The sequence below is a fragment of the Caloenas nicobarica genome, chromosome 27, assembly GCF_036013445.1.
Source record: "Caloenas nicobarica isolate bCalNic1 chromosome 27, bCalNic1.hap1, whole genome shotgun sequence".
Classification (NCBI taxonomy): domain Eukaryota; kingdom Metazoa; phylum Chordata; class Aves; order Columbiformes; family Columbidae; genus Caloenas; species Caloenas nicobarica.
This window is the reverse complement of record NC_088271.1, coordinates 475,349-496,109: the sequence shown is the minus strand read 5'-3', so window position 1 is coordinate 496,109 and position 20,761 is coordinate 475,349. Positions and strand designations below refer to the sequence as shown.

The 20,761-nt window shown below is 57.5% G+C and overlaps 1 protein-coding gene across 1 annotated transcript; it reads left to right on the top strand.

The window, feature by feature from the left end:
* Nucleotides 1–10,823: 10,823 nt before the first annotated feature.
* On the top strand, nucleotides 10,824–20,684 carry LOC135999120 (AN1-type zinc finger protein 5-like). Its single transcript, XM_065652604.1, has 7 exons — nucleotides 10,824–10,921; nucleotides 11,355–11,632; nucleotides 12,736–12,909; nucleotides 13,612–13,705; nucleotides 14,387–14,505; nucleotides 16,352–16,462; nucleotides 18,212–20,684. The coding sequence occupies exons 3-7, from the start codon at nucleotides 12,759–12,761 to the stop codon at nucleotides 18,358–18,360; spliced, it is 624 nt and encodes a 207-aa protein (XP_065508676.1). The 5' UTR covers nucleotides 10,824–10,921; nucleotides 11,355–11,632; nucleotides 12,736–12,758; the 3' UTR covers nucleotides 18,361–20,684.
* Nucleotides 20,685–20,761: the final 77 nt, after the last annotated feature.

Here is a 20,761-nt window from a genome sequence, read left to right as displayed (position 1 = left end):
GGACATTCGGTCTCATGCTGCACCCCGAGGGGGGGCCCAAGCAATTAGCAGAGCCTTCGTTAGGGGCTGGGGGTGAGGGGGGGCCATGGCTGGGCTGAACGTCGGTGTGCCCCAGGCTCTGCGGGGTGAGTTGGAGCATCCCCTGCTGCTTGGCTGGACCATGGCATCCCTGTCCCCATCCCTGTACCTGTCCCCATCCCTGTCCCTATCCCTGTGCCCATTATTATACCCGTCTCCTCCCCATCCCCATCCCCGTCCCCATCCCCATCCCCGTCCCCATCACCATCCCCGTCCCCACACGCCCACGGCGCAGCGAAGTGCAAAGTAGGTCAGTGGGCCAAGGTGCCGGGCGACCACGGGCGGCCGCAGCATCCGCCCCGGGGGGTTCGCTCGGGGGGGAGCTCGGCCTCCGCCCCCGGCCGCCCTCATCCTGCACCAGACGCACCGCCCCGCCGGGCTGCGGGGTCCCTGCGGAGGGGACACAGGCTGCAGAGCCCCGGCGCACCTTGCTGCACTAAGGACGCCTGAATAATGGCGCCTGAAGGAGGGGGCTGGGACCCCCTGTGTCGCCGTTTCCCTCCCCGCTGCCCCGGGGGCTCATCCCGGCGGTGTGGGGGTGCAGAGGGGTCCCCAGGCGGTTCTCCCCAGCTCTCACCCCCGGCTCGGGCAGCGCTGCCTCCGCTCAGCACCGGCCCGGGCACCGCACGGCGCTGCTGAATCTCCAGCGTAATAATTAGGAGATAAACAGGAAAGAGGAAAGGGGCAGATTTCATATTCCGCCCCGATCCCCCCGAGACAGATAAAAGCGGAGCGGGGGGATGCGAAGGGGCTTTTTTCCCACTTGTTTCTGCTGAATCAAACATTTTTCCTCCTGCTTAAAAGATTTCCCTGCTCCCCCCGTCCCCCCCGCTCCCTCCTTAATGAGGTTTTGCTGTAAAAGTCTCTGAGCCTCCGCCGTGGCCTTGAGTTAATCTCCAGGCACCTTCAAAGCTGGGTTGTTCCTGCCCCCCCCATCCCTCCCCCTTTGCCTCCATCTTTTTGAACTTCCCAGCCACAAAATTGCCAAGTTTCATGTGAAGCAGCTTCTCCCATGCCCAGCGGCAAGTAAGGGGGACCCCGGGGCAGAGGGGGGCACACGGGGGGCACACGGTCCCTGGGGCTGGGGACGCCCTGGGGGGGTCCCTTCAGATAGAAAAGCAGCCTGCCTTTGTGGGGAGTTTCCAAACTGGGGTGAAAAGGGGATATTTTGGGATTTAATTTTTGGCCCCAAACTAGAATGCTGTGGAAATGGGACATGGGACACAGATTAGTGACAGTGTTGGGTTAATGGTTGGACTCGATGATCTTGAGGGTCTTTTCCAACCAAAATGGTTCTATGAAATGCTGCAAAAAACCCAGCCCTTGGCTCAGCCAAGGCAGTGGCCAGACCCCTCTTTGCTGTTAACGTCAAGGGGTTTGGTGTCCCAGTGACACTGAGGTGGCACCCTGTGGGACCCGCAGAGGACCCGGGGTGCTGGCAGCTGCCCGGCAGGTCTGGGGGGGCTGGAAGCATCCCCCCTTTGATCGCATCCCCCCTTGATCGCATCCCTGCTGCCGGGTGACACCTGCCAGGCTGGGCACAGGGTGTCCCCAAAGCACCCACCCATCCCTGGGTGACTTCTGGGCATCCTCACCCTCCCCATCGCCTCGGCGGGTTCTCAGCCCTGACCACAGCAGCTCCAAAACCCCGGGGAGGGGAGAGGCAGGAGCTGAGAGCACCCGAGTTGCTCGAGTGCGGGGTGCTGCACCCGCCCCTCCAGCCACCCGTGCTCGAGCCTTCGGCCTCGCTCGGGTCCCTCCTCCCGCCGGCCGGGGCCCCTGGCTGCCCGCGGCACCCGTACCTGGGCGTCCCGCTCCAGAGCCGATCTGGAGGCTTTAGCGCAAGTTAATCCCAACAATCTCTTAATTCCAGGGACCGAAATAGGAAAGATCAGTAGGTCAGTGGGAAAAGCTCTTGACCAAAGTTAACACATTAATGTGGAGAGAGGATGAAAGAGAGGAAAGCACCTGGGGAGCCGCTCTGGCTTCTCCCCCTGCCCAGGCTCAGGTCACCCTGTGTCACACCGGGGAGACCTTTGGGGGACACCCGCCAATGACAGGCCAGGGAGTCTCAGCAGCTCCCAGTCCACCACAGTTTGGGGAGGAAAAGGGACGTTTACTCCCCTTTCACCCCAACAACCCAACTGCAGTGCTTGTGTCCCCGAGATGATTTTGCTGCGGTTTAAATCCCAGCATCCAGAGGCGAAAGGTTGGGAATTAGCACCGCTGCACCGCTGAGCATCTCTAATTAGGGCTTGGCAGGCTCCTGCCTTGGCCCCGTAAGCACCTTTTTGGCTGCCGCTCTGGAAAAAGCCGTGCCGGAGGACTTAGCTTTTAATACAGCCAAAGCCCAGGTGAGCCTCCCACCGCTGCCCGCGCCGCCCGCCTGGCACCCGATGGGCTGGTCCCAGTCCCGGCTGTGGGTCCCAGTCCCAGCTGTGGGTCCCAGTCCTGGCTGTGGGTCCCAGTCCCAGCTGTGGGTCCCAGTCCTGGCTGTGGGTCCCAGTCCCAGCTGTGGGTCCCAGTCCTGGCTGTGGGACCCAGTCCCTGCTGTGGGTCCCAGTCCCAGCTGTGGGTCCCAGTCCCAGCTGTGGGTCCCAGTCCCGGCTGTGGGTCCCAGTCCCTGCTGTGGGTCCCAGTCCCGGCTGTGGGTCCCAGTCCTGGCTGTGGCCTCATGGGGCAAAACCCCCAAGCCCTGTGGTGCCAGTGCTGGTGCTGGTGCTGGAGGTGATGCTGGTGCTGGTGTGTCCCACCAAGGACCAGCCCAGGGCCTTTCCCTGCGTCCCGGGTTGCCTTCCCCCAGGCCGGGTGCTTTTGGGCAATAATATCGCTTTGGGAGCAGTTTCCTTAAATCCATCTCTGTTACCGCAAGCAGCTTAGCACCAGAAACTCTCTTCCTCTCTGTGCTTTTAATACGATCCTGGCTTAGCAAAGCCCTAGGCTTAGCTGCTGCCCCTGCAGTGCAAGTGAGGAGAGAGGAGAATTAAATAACATGAAAGCACAAAACAAAGGGCTCTGCTTGATTTAAGCGGCTGGGCGGGGGGTCAGGATGACCCAGCCCTGCCCGGGGGGAGCTGCTGGGGTTACCTGTGGAGGGGGGTGCTCGGCCGGAGGATGCAGGGTGCAGCCGCTCCGGGATGCCTCGTTTTTATGGGTCAGTGGGTCAGGGATGCTCTGATGCTTTCAGCCGTTGCTCCTGCTGCCAGGGACCGGAGAGAGCCCAGCTCAGACACACGCTCACCCTAAAGGTGCCTCAAGAACCTTGCTGTGATTTTTGGTGGCAAATATTCCCATTCTCCAGACTTTTCCCATCTGCTGGAACTGGTGAACGGCTTTGGGGAACTCAGTGTCTTTTGTAGAGGCAGCATCGCACCAAGAAATGGGTCTCACCCACCTTCCCCACCACCACGCCGCTGCCCAGGTCCCCATGCCCTGCCAACGGGCCGGGGGCGATTGCTGCTCCTCGGCTGGCTCCCATCGCCGGCACCGCGCCTCACCTTGGACTCCGCTCCCGGCGCGGCCCCGCGCCCGGCTGGGTTGCTGGGGAGACAGGTGGTTTATTTACCATCGGGGATGCGATAAGGAGCGTGAAAGGGGAGGCTGAGCACATGGTGTCCAATGTGCCTGACTCAGTTTTCCACCGCCCAGGCATCACTCGCCCTCGGCTATTGGATTGCAGCGGTGGAGGTGCAGGGAGCTCACTGGAGCCACTGTACCATGAAAATTTGAGGTGTCCTTGCTTCTGAACCCAGTTTTCCCCAGGCTGGTTGGGAATAGAGGAAAAGCATCCCTGGGTACCATAGGTGCATCATGGCTGGATGCTGAGCCACCACCATGGGGACAAAAACCAGCGTGAAAGCCTGCTGCGGCGGGTTCCTCGTGCCCGTCCTCAGCTGCGGTCTGCACCGTGGCGTGTCCCCCGCCGGCGCTGGCACAGTGGCCCAGATCTGCCATTCCGCATGGCTTCCCCGGCCGTCCCGGGGGCCGGGCGCCGGCAGGCAGGGCGCTCGCTCGGCGCCTCGCGCTGCCGCCCGCTAATCCAACATGACTCTTCCATTAGAGACGAGATGCCGGCAAAGAGCTTTTTGGTGTAGGAATTAACTCCTTCTCCCACTCCGGAGCTCCCCAACCCGGAGCGCCTGCTCTGTCTCCATCACCAGTGTGGCCCAAGGTCTGTGGGATGGGGGGGGTTCCCCCTCGTTGTCACCCCCCAGTCTGGTGATGGGCTCAGTGGGACCTGGCTCTGCCTCTGCACGTGCATCTCCCATCCTCCTCCTCCTCCTCTGAGGATGCGGGAGGAGAGCAGGGACCCAGCATCGCTGTGCCGTGGGGTGCCCGAGAGGGGACCTCCAGCTCTTGGGGTGGCAGGAGGGACCCCAGCCCCACCATGCCCAGCCCCAGCTGCGTCGTCAGCCGCTTCCCTTATTGATCTCCTTTCCTGCTGTTAATTATCGGCTCTAATTGAGCCTGATCAGAGCCACACTCCCTGCAAAGGGTGTGTCTGGGTTTTGGTCGTTGTCCCCACGGGGTGCTGGAGTGAATGGGACCCAAAAGGCAAGCATGGAGACCTGGCGGCAGGAGGGGCTTGGGGTGACCATCCCAACTGGGGAGACCTGGTACGTGGTGAGGACCCACGGCAGGGGGTGAGCCCTGGCCAGGAGCCAGCATGTGGGCCCCCCAAGGGCATGAATGTCCCAGCTTGGAGGTGTCAGCATCTCACATCAAATGTGAGACTGTGGCAGGGGACAGCGCTGGCTCTGCGGTGGCAGCTGGCGCCGGCAGCAGAGGAGCCTGGGGTCAAAACACAGCGCAGGGTTCGTTCACCCCCTGCCCCAAGGACAGCCACCACCCTGTGCCCAGACAGAGCTGTCCCTCCTGTCCCTGGAGCTGTGAACGTGTCCCCTGGACACCCCCTGGCAGCACGCTCAGGGCTGGGGTCTGTCCCTTGCGGGGGGTCAGGATCCTGCCCGTATCCCGTTCTCCTGCCCCTGGCCCTGGATGGTGACCACGACTCCCTACAAAACAGCCGAGGGGGCAGCTCATCCCCGGGGTGCAGTGGGGAAACTGAGGCACAGAGCGAGGTGGGGCCGTGTACAGCGCCGGTGTCTGCCTGGGCCACCCCGGGGGCTCTGGGGCGTCACCCGAGCCGTGCGGGTGCATGAGCCCCATGGAGCTGCAGCGTCCCTGTCCCTGCTGTGGGACCCGGGGGCTCCGCTGCTCCCCAGGGCTCCACCTGAGGGGGGTCCCAAGGCAGCTGCCCCCCCAGCAGCTCCTAGAGGAGTTTCATTTAACTGGTGACAGAAAGACTGGATGTTAATTCTGTGAGCAGGCTTTTGTTGGTACGTTTTGCCCTTGTATGTAAGTTTTGTAATGTGTTATTTTTTCCATATAATTTTTTTTTCTGTATTTCTGCAAATAATGTAGAGATAGTAAATGCGTGTTGGAAGAAAAGTTAAAATTATCTACGGCTTCCTCAGCAGGGGAGCAAGAGGGGCAGGGCTGAGCTCTTCTCTCTGTGACAGTGACAGAACCCAGGGAATGGCAGAAGATGTGCCAGGGGAGGGCCAGTTGGACATGAGGAAAAGGTTCTTCCCCCAGAGGTGCTGGACACTGGAACAGGCTCCCCAGGGAGGTGTCACGGCCTCCCCCGGGGAGGGGACATCCACCGACAGCACTTTGGGAAGTGGTGCTGGAGACCTCCAGCCCCTCAACTGGGTCTCCTGTTCCCTCCAGAGCAGAGAGATGCCCAGAAGGACACTTCTGTTCCTCCCACTCCGGGCAGGAGCCAAAACGCCCCCAGATTATTTCTGTGAGACTCTTTGGCTGCAAATTGAGGTGTCATCACCCTTTTATCCACACCAGACGGCTCAGACTTCATGACAAGGTGGGGACGTGGCTGCAGTGGAGGAAACCATCCCCAAAATCCTGGCGCGGAGCTACGCATGAAATATTCAGGCCATTCAGTGCGGTTCCCACCTTGCCATCAACAGCACCATCAATATTGCAGGTGGGCATTAAAGTTTCACGGCTGCCATGCTTCGCGCAGCGCTGCGGACATCGTCACTGTGGGAAGCCCCTCTGCCGGGACACGGCACGCCTTTGCCAGGCTCCGGCGACCTGTTTCCCTCTGGTTTATCCCCAAAACAGGTGGTGCTGATAGGCTGGGTCCCTAAAGTGCTCCAAGAGCAAACGGACCCCAAGGTCCCCACCATGTCCCCGAGAAGGAGCGGCACATCTTGAGACAAAGCCACAGGAGGGTGCAAGGTCCTGGGGAACTGGGGACAAGCAGAGGACATGGCCACCCCACCCCAAAAGCTCCTACGCAGCCCTGAGTGATGCCCGTCCCGGGCATGGGGAGAGGTTTGCAGGCCCCTGAGAAACTTGGAGGGTTTCATCCTCCATGTCATGAGCTTTCCAGGTCAGTCCCCACCAGAAAAGATCGTTCCCTTCTCCTCCACCCGCTCTCGTAACTCCGCTCTTCCCGTGTTTATATAACAGCGACGTCTCCCGCAGACTGAGGAGAGAATTGTCCGGGGAGAAATAATGAGGATAATTCAAGTCATTTGGGAAGATGAGGTTTGCGAGGTGCCCAGCGTCTTCCACCTTTTACATGTTGTCTCTAATCATCCGCAATCTCGGATGGCCATTGATGGAGCTCGTTGCTGTGGCGACGGATGAATAGCCCTGGGATTGTACCATGCCAAAAAAGTGCCGTCCTTCCATCAAAACAACAACAACAACAACAAAAATATCATTTTGTTCAGGAAATTAAGCAGTTTGCAACCAAATCGCAGTGTCTGAAAGGGCTCCCGCGTCTGCTCTTTCCTCTCGGCTCCCGCAGCCACGTTGGGTTTGTCAGGAACATGCCCAGCGCCCCAGAGGGTCCTTTGTGTGCACCGGACAAGGAGAAGGCGGTAATTGCGAGGGGGTTTCTAACCCACTGAGCCTATTAAAAGGATTTTATGTCCCCCCACACCTCTCTTCTTCCCCAGATGTGTGTCAGGCAGGCAGGGAGCGCAGGAGCCGTGGGCAGGGGCTGGTGCAGCACTAGGTTAATGTGTTACCTGTGCAAGGCTGGAGCAGAGCAGTGGCCGGTGCTGGGGACGGGGAGGTGACGATGGCCCATGGCTGGGACAGGGTGTCGGGTCTCAGGTCCTGCTCCTCCCCTGGAGATGGGGCGATGCTGAGCAGGGAGAGCCGGTGAGGAGCTCCTGAGCTGCTGGAGGGAGGTGGCTGGCTGGGGGGGCACAAGGCTCCTGCCACTGTCAGATTCATAGAAGCATGGAATAATAGGATCACTCTGGTTGGAAGAGACCCTCAGGATCATCGAGTCCAACCATAACCTAACTCTGATACTAAACCACCTCCCTAAGAACCTTGTCTATGTCTTTTAAACCCCTCCAGGGATGGTGACTCCACTTCCCTGGGCAGCCTGTTCCACAGCTTCACCACTCTCTCCGTGAAAGATTTTTTCCTAATATCCAAGCTAAACCTCCATGGTTTTCTGCTTAAACTCCTTCCCAGGCAATACAACCTGAGCACAGACACTCTCCTTCCTTCCCCACCGCTCTGGGAGCATCTCCTGGAGATGCTGCTTGGACACCGGGTAGCACAGCCCTTGGGGACAGGATGGGGCTGATTTGGGGTCTGCTCACCCAGGGATTGATCCTGGCTTTGGGTTTTTCTCTGGGAGTGGAGGCATCTGACTCTCCCAGTGCTGGAAACCACACGCAAACCTCACTCCTGTCTCAAGGGTATTGCCTGTGTGTGATCCACATCACCACACTGGGCCACAACACACCGTTTGAGGTAGGGGGCTGGTGCTTGCTCGCATCTTCGGTGCTCAAAAAATGTTGCGTACCAGTGTACGCAGTGTAGTGTAATTCAGAGCTGTGTGACTCCAGCGCCCGTCCTGCGAGAGCATAAGAAATTAAATACCGGCAGGGCTGGCGTCCAGCTGGTGTCTGGGGAGAGCCCGGGGTGCAGTGGGGTTGGACCCAGCCTCTGCATGCCGGGGCAGTGGGGAGGAGGAGGGATGGCAATGTGGGGAGAAAACATTTTACAGAGGACCCCAAGGATGAGAAACAGGCCAAGTTCCCATGGCTCCATCTCCTCTTTGGGTGAGAGCCCCGGGCAGCGCTTTGCCAGCCATCCCCAGAGCCCCTCACCCTCGGCGGCTCAGTCGGAGCCAGATGGAGGCACATGTTGGCTGCGCAGAAAAATGAGGCAGTGAAGCAGGCTGGGGAGATTAACTCCGCGGGGAAAACAAGCTCAGCAGACGCTGACAACGCCTGCGCAGCTGCGCGTGTGTGCCTGCATGTACACGCGTGTGCTGCCAGCGGACACGGGCACGCATGTGCAGCCGTGGAGTGCTTGCGTGCGCGCAGATGTGCCGAACCGGTGTCTGGCCTCAGAGGGGCAGGCAGGGTATTGTAAATGTGTCCTCATCCTTTAATTGCGCTGCTTTGATAACAGTGATAATTGGCTGGAAATCAATACTGGTTTGCTCCTGTTTCTCCTGTCCTGTCTCCCCCAGCCCTCCCCTCCCTGCTGCACTGCTCCCGTTAGCAGAGTGACATTTAAATGCTCAGCCACAGCCATTAGACAATCCAGGCAGAGAAGATGCTTCGGAGGGGGCTGATGCAGGCGGGCAGAGATGGAGGCAGCTCCCCCTCTGCTGCCACAGCTCAAGGACAGATGGACACGATGCTCCAGCAGCACAGCTTGGTGCTGTGGGAGTGACAGCGGTGGGTGACAACAGCAGTTCTGGTGACAAGGGGAAAGCGGAGCAGGGAAGGGACAAACCCAGGCTGTGTCAGCCAGCAGCTCCCTCCAGCTTTGGCTCTGAAAATTTTATCAGAGCAACACGGGAAAACGTGCATGAATAGTGCTGGAGCTCAGTCTGCCCCGCGCTCCGCACCCCACCACCGCCCTCGCCCCCTGTCCTTGTCCCCTTGGCAAAGTGTCCCCTGCTCCTGCCGGGGTGTCAGAGCCTGTGAAGTCAGGTACATCCTGGGCTCCTTCCAACCGCCCTGGCAGAGCAGCTCCTGCGCTTCAGCCACCCAGCTCGGCTGCTGGGGGCTGTGGCCCCCAAAAAGCTGCCCTGACCCCCCCACCCGCCCTGCTGGGCTCGGTAAAGCCAAAGTGCTTGGGGACAGGACAGTAGCACTGGGGGACACACGGAGAGCCCCGGGGGGACAGGGGCACCCCAGGCTGGTGGCCTCAAGGCCCCTGGTCTGCATTCGCCAAGTGACCCTCGTTAGCCAAGTGGGGCTGCAGTGCTGCAGAGTGACCTGCTCGGGTCTGCAGGGCTGGCGGTGGGCGAGGGGTGCCAGGGAGGGTGAAGGGGCTTCGGGGGGGGGTCTCCCCGTGTGGCCACCTTCCGTGGGGGGCTGGTGCCACCTGGTGGCCACGACCCGGGCTGGGCGGTTGTCGCCGGTGGTGGCCCACGGGCAATGTGTGGCAGGGGATGCTGCGGGAGCCGGGGATGCTCGGACAGCCGGGGGTGCCCGGGCAGCAACCCGCCCAGCCTCTCAGGTGAGTTTATTTCCCACGCTGGCTGCCACAAATAAATCAAACTGCACCAACCGGTGCCTTTGCATGGCGGGAGCCAGCCCCGAAATCCCGCCCAAGAGCAGAGAATCATAGAATTGTAGAATCCCAGGTTGGAAGGGAGCACAAGGATCATCTGGTCCAACCTTTCTTGGCAAAAGCACAGCCTGGACAAGGCGGCCAAGCACCATCTTTAAAGCGTGCAATGTTGGGGAAAATACGATCATAGAATCATTTTGGTTGGAAAAGCCCCTCAAGATCATCAAGTCCAACCATAACCCAGCCCTGGCACTATCCCATGTCCTGAGAACCTCATGTCCGTCTGTCCAACCCCTCCAGGGATGGTGACTCCAGCACTGCCCTGGGCAGCCTGTTCCAGTGCCCCACAGCCCTTTGGGGAAGAAATTGTTCCAAGATCCAACCTCAACCTCCCCTGGCGCAACTTGAGGCTGTTTCCTCTGGTCCTGGTGCTTGTTACTTGGGAGATAATAAAAAGAAGCCAAAAACCATCACTCAGGGCTCAGCGAAGAGTGTCACCACCGCCTGCCAGCTCTCTCCCTATAGCTGGGGGGAGAGTGTTGCCCACCCTCTCCTGCAGTGCCTATAGATGGGGATGTCCCCAGTCCTCTGCCCTACAGCTGGAGTCCAGCCAGTGTCTCAGCCCCTGTAGCTGGCAGAAAGGCCCCAGCTCCCTCCCCTATAGTCAAGGAATATCTATGTCCCAGTCCCTATGGCTTGGGGGGACAGGGGTTCCGGCCCCTCTCCTCTGGCCTGGGTCTGTGCCCAGATCCCCTCCCTGCAGTGGAGTCTGGCTGCATCCCACCCCTTATACACACAGGGGCTCTCAGCCCCCTCACTATAGATGGGGCACACCTATACCCCCGCCTGTATAGCCAGGTGAATCACAAATATACCCATAGCTATACCCCAGAACCTATAGCCAAGGGGGTCTCAGCTCCTTCCTCTACAGTCAGGGGGGTTTACAGCCCCATCCCTATAGCAACAGCTCTCCTACACCCCAGCCCCTATGGCCGGGGGGGCCACAGCCCCCTCCCCTACAGCCGGGGCTCAGCCGTACCCCAGCCCCGACACCCAGGCCTCCCCAGCACCGGCTGCAGGCGCCGGCCCCGACCCGCCCGGGCCGGGCCCTCCCCGGGGGAGGGCGCTCGGGGGCCGCGGTCCCGCCGGCAGCGCCCGCCATGTTTCCCGGCAGCCCGCCCTGCCCGCCGCCAGCCTGAGCTCCCGGCGGCCGGCCCGGCCCGGCCCGGCCTGCCGGCCGCCTCCGCCGCCGGTGAGTGGGGCCCGGCGCGGCCCAGCGGCCCGGCCCGGCCCAGCCCGGGCCCGCCCGCCGCCGCGCAGGCCGCAAAGCCTCGGCCTCGATTTCCACCGCGGGCGGGGAGCGGGGCGCGGGGCCCGGCCGCGGAGGTGGGGGGGCACGGGGAGCCGCGGCCTACGCCCGGGAAGCGGCTGGGGCAGCTCGGCCCGGGGGTGGTGGGGTGGGCGCGGGGCCGGCGGCTCCCCCTGGCCGGGGGGGTGGTTACCGGCTCAGGGTGCGGGGGCAGAGCAGCGGGAGGGGGAGCGGGTCGGTTCCCCACCCCCCCGATTCTTCGTTTCAGCCGGTTTTGCGGTGAGGCCGTGTGCTGCTCGGCTGTCCCCCCGGGCTGGTGGCCAAGGGGGAGCTGAGCTCGCCCAAAGTCACAGCGGTCTTTGCCTTCTCTCTCCAGGGACGCTCAGAATTCGAAGCAGCTGCTGAAGATCTGTCCGTGCGTGGTTCCCTCTGCGGGGATCCAGCCGCCAGGTCTGATCCCAGAGGGTCCGGTGCAGGGGAGGCTGTGGGTGCAGGAGAGGTCGGTCTGGGAAGGATTCCTGGTCTGGTAATGGGAACGCTGGTCTGAGCTCTGCAAGGGGAGCCCTGAGCGAAGATTTGTATCACCCAGCTGAGGACAAGGAGGAATAAACCAGAGCTGATCCTCTTCCATCCCACAGGAGCGCTCCTGGGAGGGTAATTATTTCTTGTTCCTGTTGTTTTATTCCCTTGGCTGAGCAAGTTTTGTAGGAGCGTGAAGGAAAGCTGAAGAGTTGGCTGTGAAGTGGTGGGTATTTTGTGTGTCTGCCATGCTGGGAGAAGGGGAATCGCTGCTGGGGTCTCCCGGTAGCAACACCATGTCTTTGTGCTTGAGCCGGAGCTACGGGCACCACTGTGGTCCCGTGAACATCCTCCCTGCTTGTCCTCTGCCGAAGCTGGACTGGCTGCGGCCACGTTGTCCGCACACATCTGAATTGGTGCTTGTTGTTGCTGGGAGTTATTGTTTGTGGTTCTGGGCTAAGGAGTGCAGCGCAGCTTGGCCGTGTAAGTGCTACAGTTCATGTGGCTGGAAGGGGCCGGTTCCTGGGTCTGGAGGCAACTGCATGTGATCCAGAAAGAAATTATTAAGATTAATTTTAAAAGTAGTTTTCACCGTGTCTGCTGTTTCACCCAGGAAGGTGTTCCAGAATTGCATTGTACTGTCGGAAAGAAACCTTATTCTTATTCCCAGCCTATGTTAACGTTGCCATTATCTACCAGCATATGTTGGGACATACATGTGTGTCAAAGCTGAGGTTTAAGGGGTTCTTTTTGCATCATTTACATCATCTTCCTGAGAACTAAAAAACTAAAACAGGCTTGAAATTAAAACAAACACTGCTAAGGACAAAATGTAGCTAATTGGGCTGGCCGTTTGAGTGGCATTCTTTGTTTCGGTGTTTGTAGGAGTCGCTCGTTGCGCTGCAGTTGCACTTCTTGTTACGGTTGGAGAGCAGATCGTTCAGGTCTTTCCCCGGGATTTAGGGAGCCTTGTGGTGCGAGGAGGGGCTGAGGGAGCCGGTTCCTGTTGGTGTTCTAGGCTGGCTCTGGGCAGCTGAGCTCAGAACAGCTCCAGGACCCGCATCCCGGGGCTGCTTTACAAGCTCTGGGCACCCCTTGCTCAAGGGACCTGGATCGCGTTGTCGTGCACGTGCAGGAACTGGACTCTCTCGGGATCCTTTGTGCTCCTTCATCAGCTGCGGTACAATGAATGAGCGCTCCGGCCCTAACAGCTGTGTCATTTCTGTTCCTATTTGTAGCCTGGGGCCTTGGAGGAGCGAGGATGGCTCAGGAGACGAACCAAACGCAGGTGCCTCTGCTGTGTACCACGGGCTGTGGATTTTATGGCAGCCCCCGCACCAACGGGATGTGCTCCGTTTGCTATAAGGAGTTCCTGCAGAGACAGCAGAGCAGTGACCGGATAAGTCCCCCAGGTAGAGGATTTTTTCCTGAGAAATCTTAACTTCCATGGGTGCCTGGCTGTAGACTGTGTTAAGTGACTGGGACAGAGCATGGTCCTGGTATTGGCCACCAGCAGATTTACTCCCCCCTGGAAAACTTGTGTTTTTCCCTTTTCATGTAGACCCAGGTCTCTAAATTGAAGACTGGAACCTTTGAGCACTTCTGTTCCCTCTAAAGGGGTCAGTTGTTTTCTTCTCAGTCCCGGCTGCTTGTGGGGCCCCATCCCCACCCAAAATATATATTGGAAACACAGTTCTTCCTGACAAAGGGTTTTTCCAAAGATTCTGACTTAGAACCTCAGCTGACATAAACCAACATGTCTCTATTGGAGCTGGTTCCTTTCAGCAGATGAGGATCTGGTTCTTACACCTTGGAGAAGCTGCAGAGTAACGTTGGGTTCAAGGTAACTGCAGCACTTTCATTGATACTGATAGGAGAATATTTATGCTGATACAGAGTTTGCTTTGCAATGCTGAGGAAGAGAAGAGGAATCAAAGAATGGTGGAGATGTCATGGGTGACTGAAGTCAGATTTTACCTGCCCAGCTCCTGATAGGGAGCAGGAGGTTAAAGCCTGCTGAAAGCGCTCACCCTGCTTTCTCCTTGCCTGTTGAGCACCCCAGGAACTTGCTGATATTTTTAAGAGTCTACTAAGACTCTGATCTTGTTTTGTAGCATCCAGTGGTCCCAACAGCAGCCCCATGGCTTCGGATTCAGTTGCGGGGCAGTGTGCCGAGGGAGACTCCGTGCCCGAGGATGTGAAGGCCAGGTAGGGGCAGGGTCTGCGGGTGGGGTGGGTCTACAGCCGTGCCAAAAAACAGCCCTGGGACACAAGGGGTGGGCTCTTATCCTTCATATGGCCAAGGGGATCTTTAAAGCGGTCTGGATTGTGAGCCTGGCTTATCTGGAAGACTGAGATGATGAGTCAGGTACCAGAGGGTCGGTTGTAAATTAAAACCTGTAGTAAGCTAAGTGGTATCCTGGTTCTCTCGGAGCTGGTGCACCTTGTCTGTCACTGGCTGCGTTAAACTGGTTTTAACGCAGTCCTGAGCGAAAGCACCTGGTGATGATCCCGTCTGGAAGCTGCAGCAGTGGGACTGGGGACCTTGGTCACGTTTGATAGGAAGGAAGGCAGCACTGCCTTGAGCTTTACAGTCCTGACTCATAACTCTGTTTTCCTGCCTCTGGACTTCTTTGGATGGGCTGTTGACTTGGCTTTGAGATATAATTGGGTGGAAAAGGAAACTGAGGTCATCAGAGATTTGTTCCATTTATGTCTGTGAAGAATGTTGATCCCAAATCTCAGGGGGAATTGGCCTGTTGTACTCCCGAGTTACCTCTGGGTATAACAAAATTAACTTTATGGGCTGAAGATCTCTCCCACATAACTGCTGATCAAAAGAAAATACTTGTGTTTACTCTCTGGTTTGTTTGTTGCACTTGCTCCCAGTGGTCAGACCCCTGTGACTCATCAGATGACAGCCATGAGCATATCCAGAGAGGAAAACAACGGCGAGACAGAAGAATTGATCAAGACTGAAGAAGCTTCATCAGCATCTTCCTCGTCAGGTAGATGATTTGGCCTTTGCACGAGTCTGAATGACACCGATCCCACAAATCAGTTTGAGCAGCAAGTACAGTACTGGCCAGTGACGCCAGGGAATGGTTGTCACCTCCCAGCAGTGAGGGTACACCTGGCAGGAGACCTAAGGAGAATCATAGAATCACAGAATCATTTCGGTTGGAAGAGATCCTCAAGATCATGGAGTCCAACCATAACCTAACCCTGGCACTACCCCATGTCCCTGAGAACCTCGTCTATGCGCTTTTTAAACCCCTCCAGGGACGGTGACTCCACCACCACCCTGGGCAGCCTGTTCCAATGCCTGACAATCCTTTCCAGGAAGAATTTTTTCCTAATGTTCAATCTGAACCTTCCCTGGCGCAACTTGAGGCCTTTTCCTCTTGTCCTGTCGCTTGTTCCTTGGGAGACCAAACCCCTCCATGCTACAACTTCCTTTCAGGTAGTCGCAGACAGAAAACAGTTCGTCTCTCTCTGAAACAGGGAGGAGAGGAAATGCTGTGCCTGCGGGCAGGCCGACAGAGATTGCTCTGTGGGCTGAGGAGCTGCCAGCCCTCGGCTTGCTGGCAGGAGGATCATCTTCCGTGACGCTTATCCTGGTGAATGGCAGCGAGCCTGGAGCGTCCCACAGCCTGCTGCACGGCTCTTGGCCGCGGTTCCCTGCCAGCTCTCCAGGGAGGAAAGAAGCATCCAGTGGAGTCTTGGGAGAGAGGAGCCTTGTTTGTGAGGGTGCCCAGGGGCAGCTGCTGGCCTGGTTGTCACCCTGTGTGACAGGAGCCAGACCTGCCCCTTGGAGGGAGCGTTAATGCTGTCGCTTTGTTTGCAAAATGGGTACTATGAAGTGATGGAGGAGCATGGGTATTCCTCCGGTTGACAAGTTAGAGGGTGAGCTGGTGTGTTGCAGCGGAGCTGTGACCAAGTGACACTGCATTGGAGACACCCTCCTGCAGTTCAGCACACATTTTGCATTCAAAGCTGAAAAAACCTCAAAAGTTTTTGATTGCTAAAAAAAGAGGCTGTAGTCACTGCACATGCACGTGCATTTTGGGTTTGGTGATCCCTTGCAGCCCAGGACACCATTTACAACAGGCGAGTGAAAGACTATTTGGTGAAAGAGAGGCCTGGAAGAGCCGCCCCTTTCTTCTGATCGTGAGATTTTTAGGAAGCTGTTTAGGGTCAGATCCAGAAAGCTTTCTCTGGTTTTGCCTGATTTGCAGAGCGGCCTGCACTGCAGTACGTGTCTGCTGGCAGCTGCAGCTCCTTCCTCCTGTTGCCTTCTCTAACCTGCTTAGGTACTGTTGGAAATCCTGCTAAGCATCAGTGACCTTTAGCAATCTGACTTTCAGAGCTTGGTTTTCCTTTTGGTAGATTAGAGACAGTGCTGAGTATCTGTATAAAGCATTCCGAGACCTACATATGAGGGACACTTACGTAAGAGTCAGCAAAAATAATTAGTAGTACTTACAGGGGGTTAACTATTTTTTTTTTTTTTGCCTGCAAAGATTAACTCTAGGCTCAGCTGTGTAGTTGAGTTACTGTACATCAGCTAAGCCGCAGTGACTATGCAGACACTTGCTTAACCTATGGCGAGTGCCAGGTAATTCCTTTTCTCAGCAGGAGCTAAAGGGCGTCACATTACCTTATGTGTGTGGTGTCGATCTCTGTGGAACAAGGCAAATCTCACAGTTTGGGCTATGCCAGCCAGGGCAGCGTGCACACAGAGGCGTCTGGCACAAATCCAGAATCAGTAGGGCCTCAAGCAACTCCTGTAATAAAACAAATGTGCTGCTCAGTTTGTCAAGAGGGGTAACAAAACTCCTGCCTCTCTTTCAGGTGCCCTGCTTGAAATATCCCAGAACACAACTGAGGTAAAGACAGCTTCAGAAAAACCGAAACAGAAGAAGAATCGCTGTTTCACTTGCCGGAAAAAGATAGGGCTGACTGGTAAGACCTGGGCTGCGGGGAGAACTTGCCTGTGGCCCGGATATTCTGCTGTCACAGCCATGCAAACAGATCTCATGCTCTGATACTGCCTGGGTTTGGAGGGCTGGCATAGGGCAGTGGTTGGAAATACCCCCTCCAAAAAGCACTTTACATCCACAAAATGTGGTGCTGCAGGGAGACGGGAGGGGAAACTCCGACCTACGGCAGCGCGGGGAATCTGCCGCTCGCTGTTGGGTCCCTGGCAGCCCTTGGATGCAGATTGCAGAACGGGATGGAGCTGTGCCCCTTGGGTTAGTTCTGCTACTTGGCAAGAGCTGCTTGTAGCAGCAAAGTCAGTGCTGGCTGTGGATCGAATTCTGCTCCTATTCCAGTCAGTGGTAAAGCTTCCGTAATAGTGACATGAACTGAAAATCCCACTCCAAGACTCATCCGATTTGTTAATGTTCATAGAATCATAGAATGTCCTGAGTTGGAAGGGACTCACAAGGATCATTGAGTCCAACTCCTGTTGCTTGACTCTCAGTGTTCAGCCTGTAAAGCTGAAGAGAAAGAGGTGCTGAGATGGTGTCAGGTGACTGGTATCAACGGGGAAACTGCCCCTGGAAAGGCAATTCATACAGCAATTAACTTGGCTGTGGTTTGTTAATAAAAACATCCTTCCCCTAAATTGACTCTGGCATTTAGTGCTTCCCTGGAAAAAGTTGATGCTAGAGCCGTGCAGGTCTTGCTGTTCTAAGCTTCTTCAGCCTCCTCGGTGTGTTCAGTGCCCAGGGACTGCGCACATGCTTCTGTTTTCATTGGTGTGAGCTGCTTTGTTGGGAGGTTTGCCCAGTGCCTGACTCCGCGGAGCCCGAGCTTGCTGGAGATTTGAGGGTCCTGTCAGAAAATAACTGTGGGGTTATAAGCCTGGGACTGCGCAGCTTTCAGATCTGCAAAGAGAGTTGTTTCCCTGGGTGTTTCCTTAAGAGCTTCAGACTGTGAGAAGTTTCCTCTCCTTTAGGAATCAGCTTGCAGAGAACTCCTGGGAATTCAGGGCGTTTAGGATAAAATGAGTTTGCTCAAATAGGAGTAAACCAGCACCTTGTAATAAGGTGTTGGTGGTCTTTACAGCCTGTAGTTGGAAAGATGGGAAAGGAAAGAGCGCGATGGGGAGCTGAGCTGCTGTCCTGCAGCAAACCCTCTCCTGCCTCAGTTTCCCAGAGGGTGTTCATAACGGTAGCACTTCTGAACAGCGTTATCTCCAACTGAAGTGACTAAATTATGAATTTTGAAGCCTAAATAGCTTGAAAGTGGTCCTAACGAGGCACAGGTTTTGCTGCTTGCTGGTCAGCGCAGATGCCGCTGCGTGATGCCGGGCTGGCTTGGAGGGCTCGGCTCAGTGCAGGCTGCCTGCTCTGCTCGCTGCCGGGGCAGCCTGGGCTGGATTAGCAATCTGGCACTCAGCAGTCCCCGGCATGTCCCTTGTCCCCGGGGAGTGCAGGGAGCAGCTGCTCTGGGAGCATTTCCCACTGCGGTGACAGCTGGGGCAGCCCAGAGCGCGCCTGTGCTCATGGGAGCAGCTAAGACAGAGGAAAGAGCCACCCGTGTCATCCCCCACACTGAGACTCCCTTTGGCCGGTCGGTCCCTCCTCTGACCCTGTTTCTGCATTCATGGAGTTTCCTGGCCTGGCAGGAAAGAGCCGGGGCCCTGCTGCCTTTCCGTCCGGCTGGACGGGGACTAACGTGGCTTTGTCTCTGCTCTCCCTTCAGGCTTCGACTGCCGCTGCGGGAACCTGTTCTGCGCCATCCACCGGTACTCCGACATGCACGCCTGCCCCTACGACTACAAGGCAGAAGCCGCTGAGAAGATCCGTAAGGAAAACCCCATCGTTATCGCCGAGAAGATCCAGAAGTTGTGAAGGGGGTTGAGCAGCTCGAACTGCAGCCAGGTCGCCTGGTGCTCCTCTCCTTCCTCCCAGCCGTCCTCCTCTTCCTCCCAGCCCCGTCAGGGTGTGACAGGGACTCCAGCAGCACACACGAACCAGCGCCCAGACGCAGGGACTCCTCACACCCCCTTGGCTGACAGTTGTTGTTCCTCCCCTCCCTTCCTGCCTGTCCAACAGCCACAGCTCCGCTGATCCGATCTCCACCAGTTTCCCAAGGGAAAAAGGACCGTCCTGCCCTGCTGTGCCGTGTTGAGACCTTGGGACTTGTCTTCTGCTGGGGCGGTTTGGGCAGCAGGGCTCTGCCGCGCAGCCTTTCCCTTCTGCCAGCAGCTCCGCATCCCGTGAACCGCTCCGGAGTTGCCGCTGCAGCCCGTGAGCTGCCGCTGGACTTTGTTCCCTCCGCTGCGCTGTCTCTTTGCGGCGGATGTAAAACTGGGAGCTGGGGAGTCCTGGTAGCAAGGCTGCTCTCTGCCCCCCGAGAGCTGTTTGCTCTCAGATGCAGAAAAGGGGATTCTGTAGTTTTAACGCTCCCAAAACCCCTCCCCTCCCTTTGAGACGCTGTTGTTGAAGCACCGGGCTAGTTAAGCAGCACAGCACCGGCACAGTAAAGTTATTTTGTGGCTTGAAGCGACGTAGATGTGCTCCAGCCGCAGGTCAGGACATTAGGAAGGTACCACTCTCTGCCTGCCAGGCTTGCTGTCCCCAGGGTCACCCCTGCAGCACCCTCCCGTGATTTACTGTCACCTGAGTAACCACTGGACACTCCCCAGGCAAGGTTTGGTGTAACCCAGCGGTGCCTGCACCTCTCCGCTCCTGCCTTCTGCCTTATACCCTTCCTTCTCATCAGGGTTGTGCACAAAGCTCAGATCACCAAACCTCCGTGTCCTTTCCTGTCCCTGATATTTGGTGAGAACCTTTCTCCCCTAACGAGCCCGCGGGCTCGCGAAGCCCATGCAACCCTCCCGCCTTGCTGCTTTTCCCTGTGGGCCAGATCCCCAGGACATGCTCTGAAATCCAGATACAGGGACCTGGGGCACAGGGAAAGGCACGTGGAGGGTTGCAGGGGATGCAAAAAGTCACGAGGAGTGTCCTGGGGTGTCCAGAAGCACAGGTGGGGGCTTTCAGAAAAGTCCTTGGGGAGCCCTGGGGAGAAGGGAGAGTCCCGAAGGACTCGTGGAGCTCTCAGGAGGACTCTGAGGTGCAAGAGAAGGCAAAAGGAGAGCTTTGGGGTGCACTGAACATGCTCAGAGGACTCGAGCACCCCAAAAGGCACCTGGAAGACTCTGAGGCACACACACACACACACACACACATGGAGGGCTCTGGGTGCAGGGAAAGCCAAGTGCCGGGCTCTGTAGCACTGCAGGAAAACCCTGTGGAGGACTCTGGGGCTGTTAGGAGGGAAAACATGGGGCTCAGGTACGTGGCACAAGGCAGGCGGGGGCTCCTGGGGGTGCCAAAATCTGCCTCTGCCCCGTGCAGGATCTGTGCCCACCCTGGGGCTCTCCTCTCCTCCCTGGGAATGCGGGGAGTGTGGCTGCAGCCATTGGGCTTTCGGAGATCTCACAAACAGAGGAATCCTGGGAGAGAAGCAGTGGCCTCTGCCCCGCTTCAGCTGTCCCATGCTTGGGAAGTGTTTCCCTCAGTACAAGGGTGTTGGAGAGCGGAGCTGCAGGGGCTAAACGAGCAGCTGGGGGAATTGTGGCAGCTCCTTCCACGTGCAGTTTCCTCCCTCGTTCACGGCAATTCTGTCTCAGTGATTGTGTGGGATCATTATGGAGGTTTAGTTTTTCCTGATTTCAGCCAAAGCCATGCGTGCCCTGCCGCAGCAACCGTCATACCGCATCGCCGAGAGGATTCGGACCTCCAGAAATGATGCGAATCCCCTGACAGTGCAGAGTAGAGGCGAGTCTGGCTCTCACCAGCTTTTTCCTCAGGTTTTTCCTTCTGTGTCACATCCAGAGCACACGAGTGAACACGCATTTTAGTGCCGGGATGCACCGGGGCCATAAGCGCGGTGCCCATGGTGCGTGGCAAGGCTGGGTTTTCCCATTGAGGTTTTTGCTGAGCACAAGCGGTCACTCCTGGGGAGAAGCCGTGAGAAATTGTGACCACCCTCGCCTCGCGTTGGCACAAAGGTCGTGATCCCCTGGGGAGAGGAAGCAGCTCCCACAGATGTGATGGGAAAGCCCATGCGGCAAAAGGGTGGCCACCTGCTTCTCCACCACGTACCTTTTCCCCTTTATTTCCTTCTCTCTTCGGAAGTGTAAATATTAATACAGTCTAGTTTGCTTGGACGCTGTGGATGGTTCGTTATAGAATCACAGAATCATTTCGGTTGGAAAAGACCCTCAAGATCATCGAGTCCAACCGT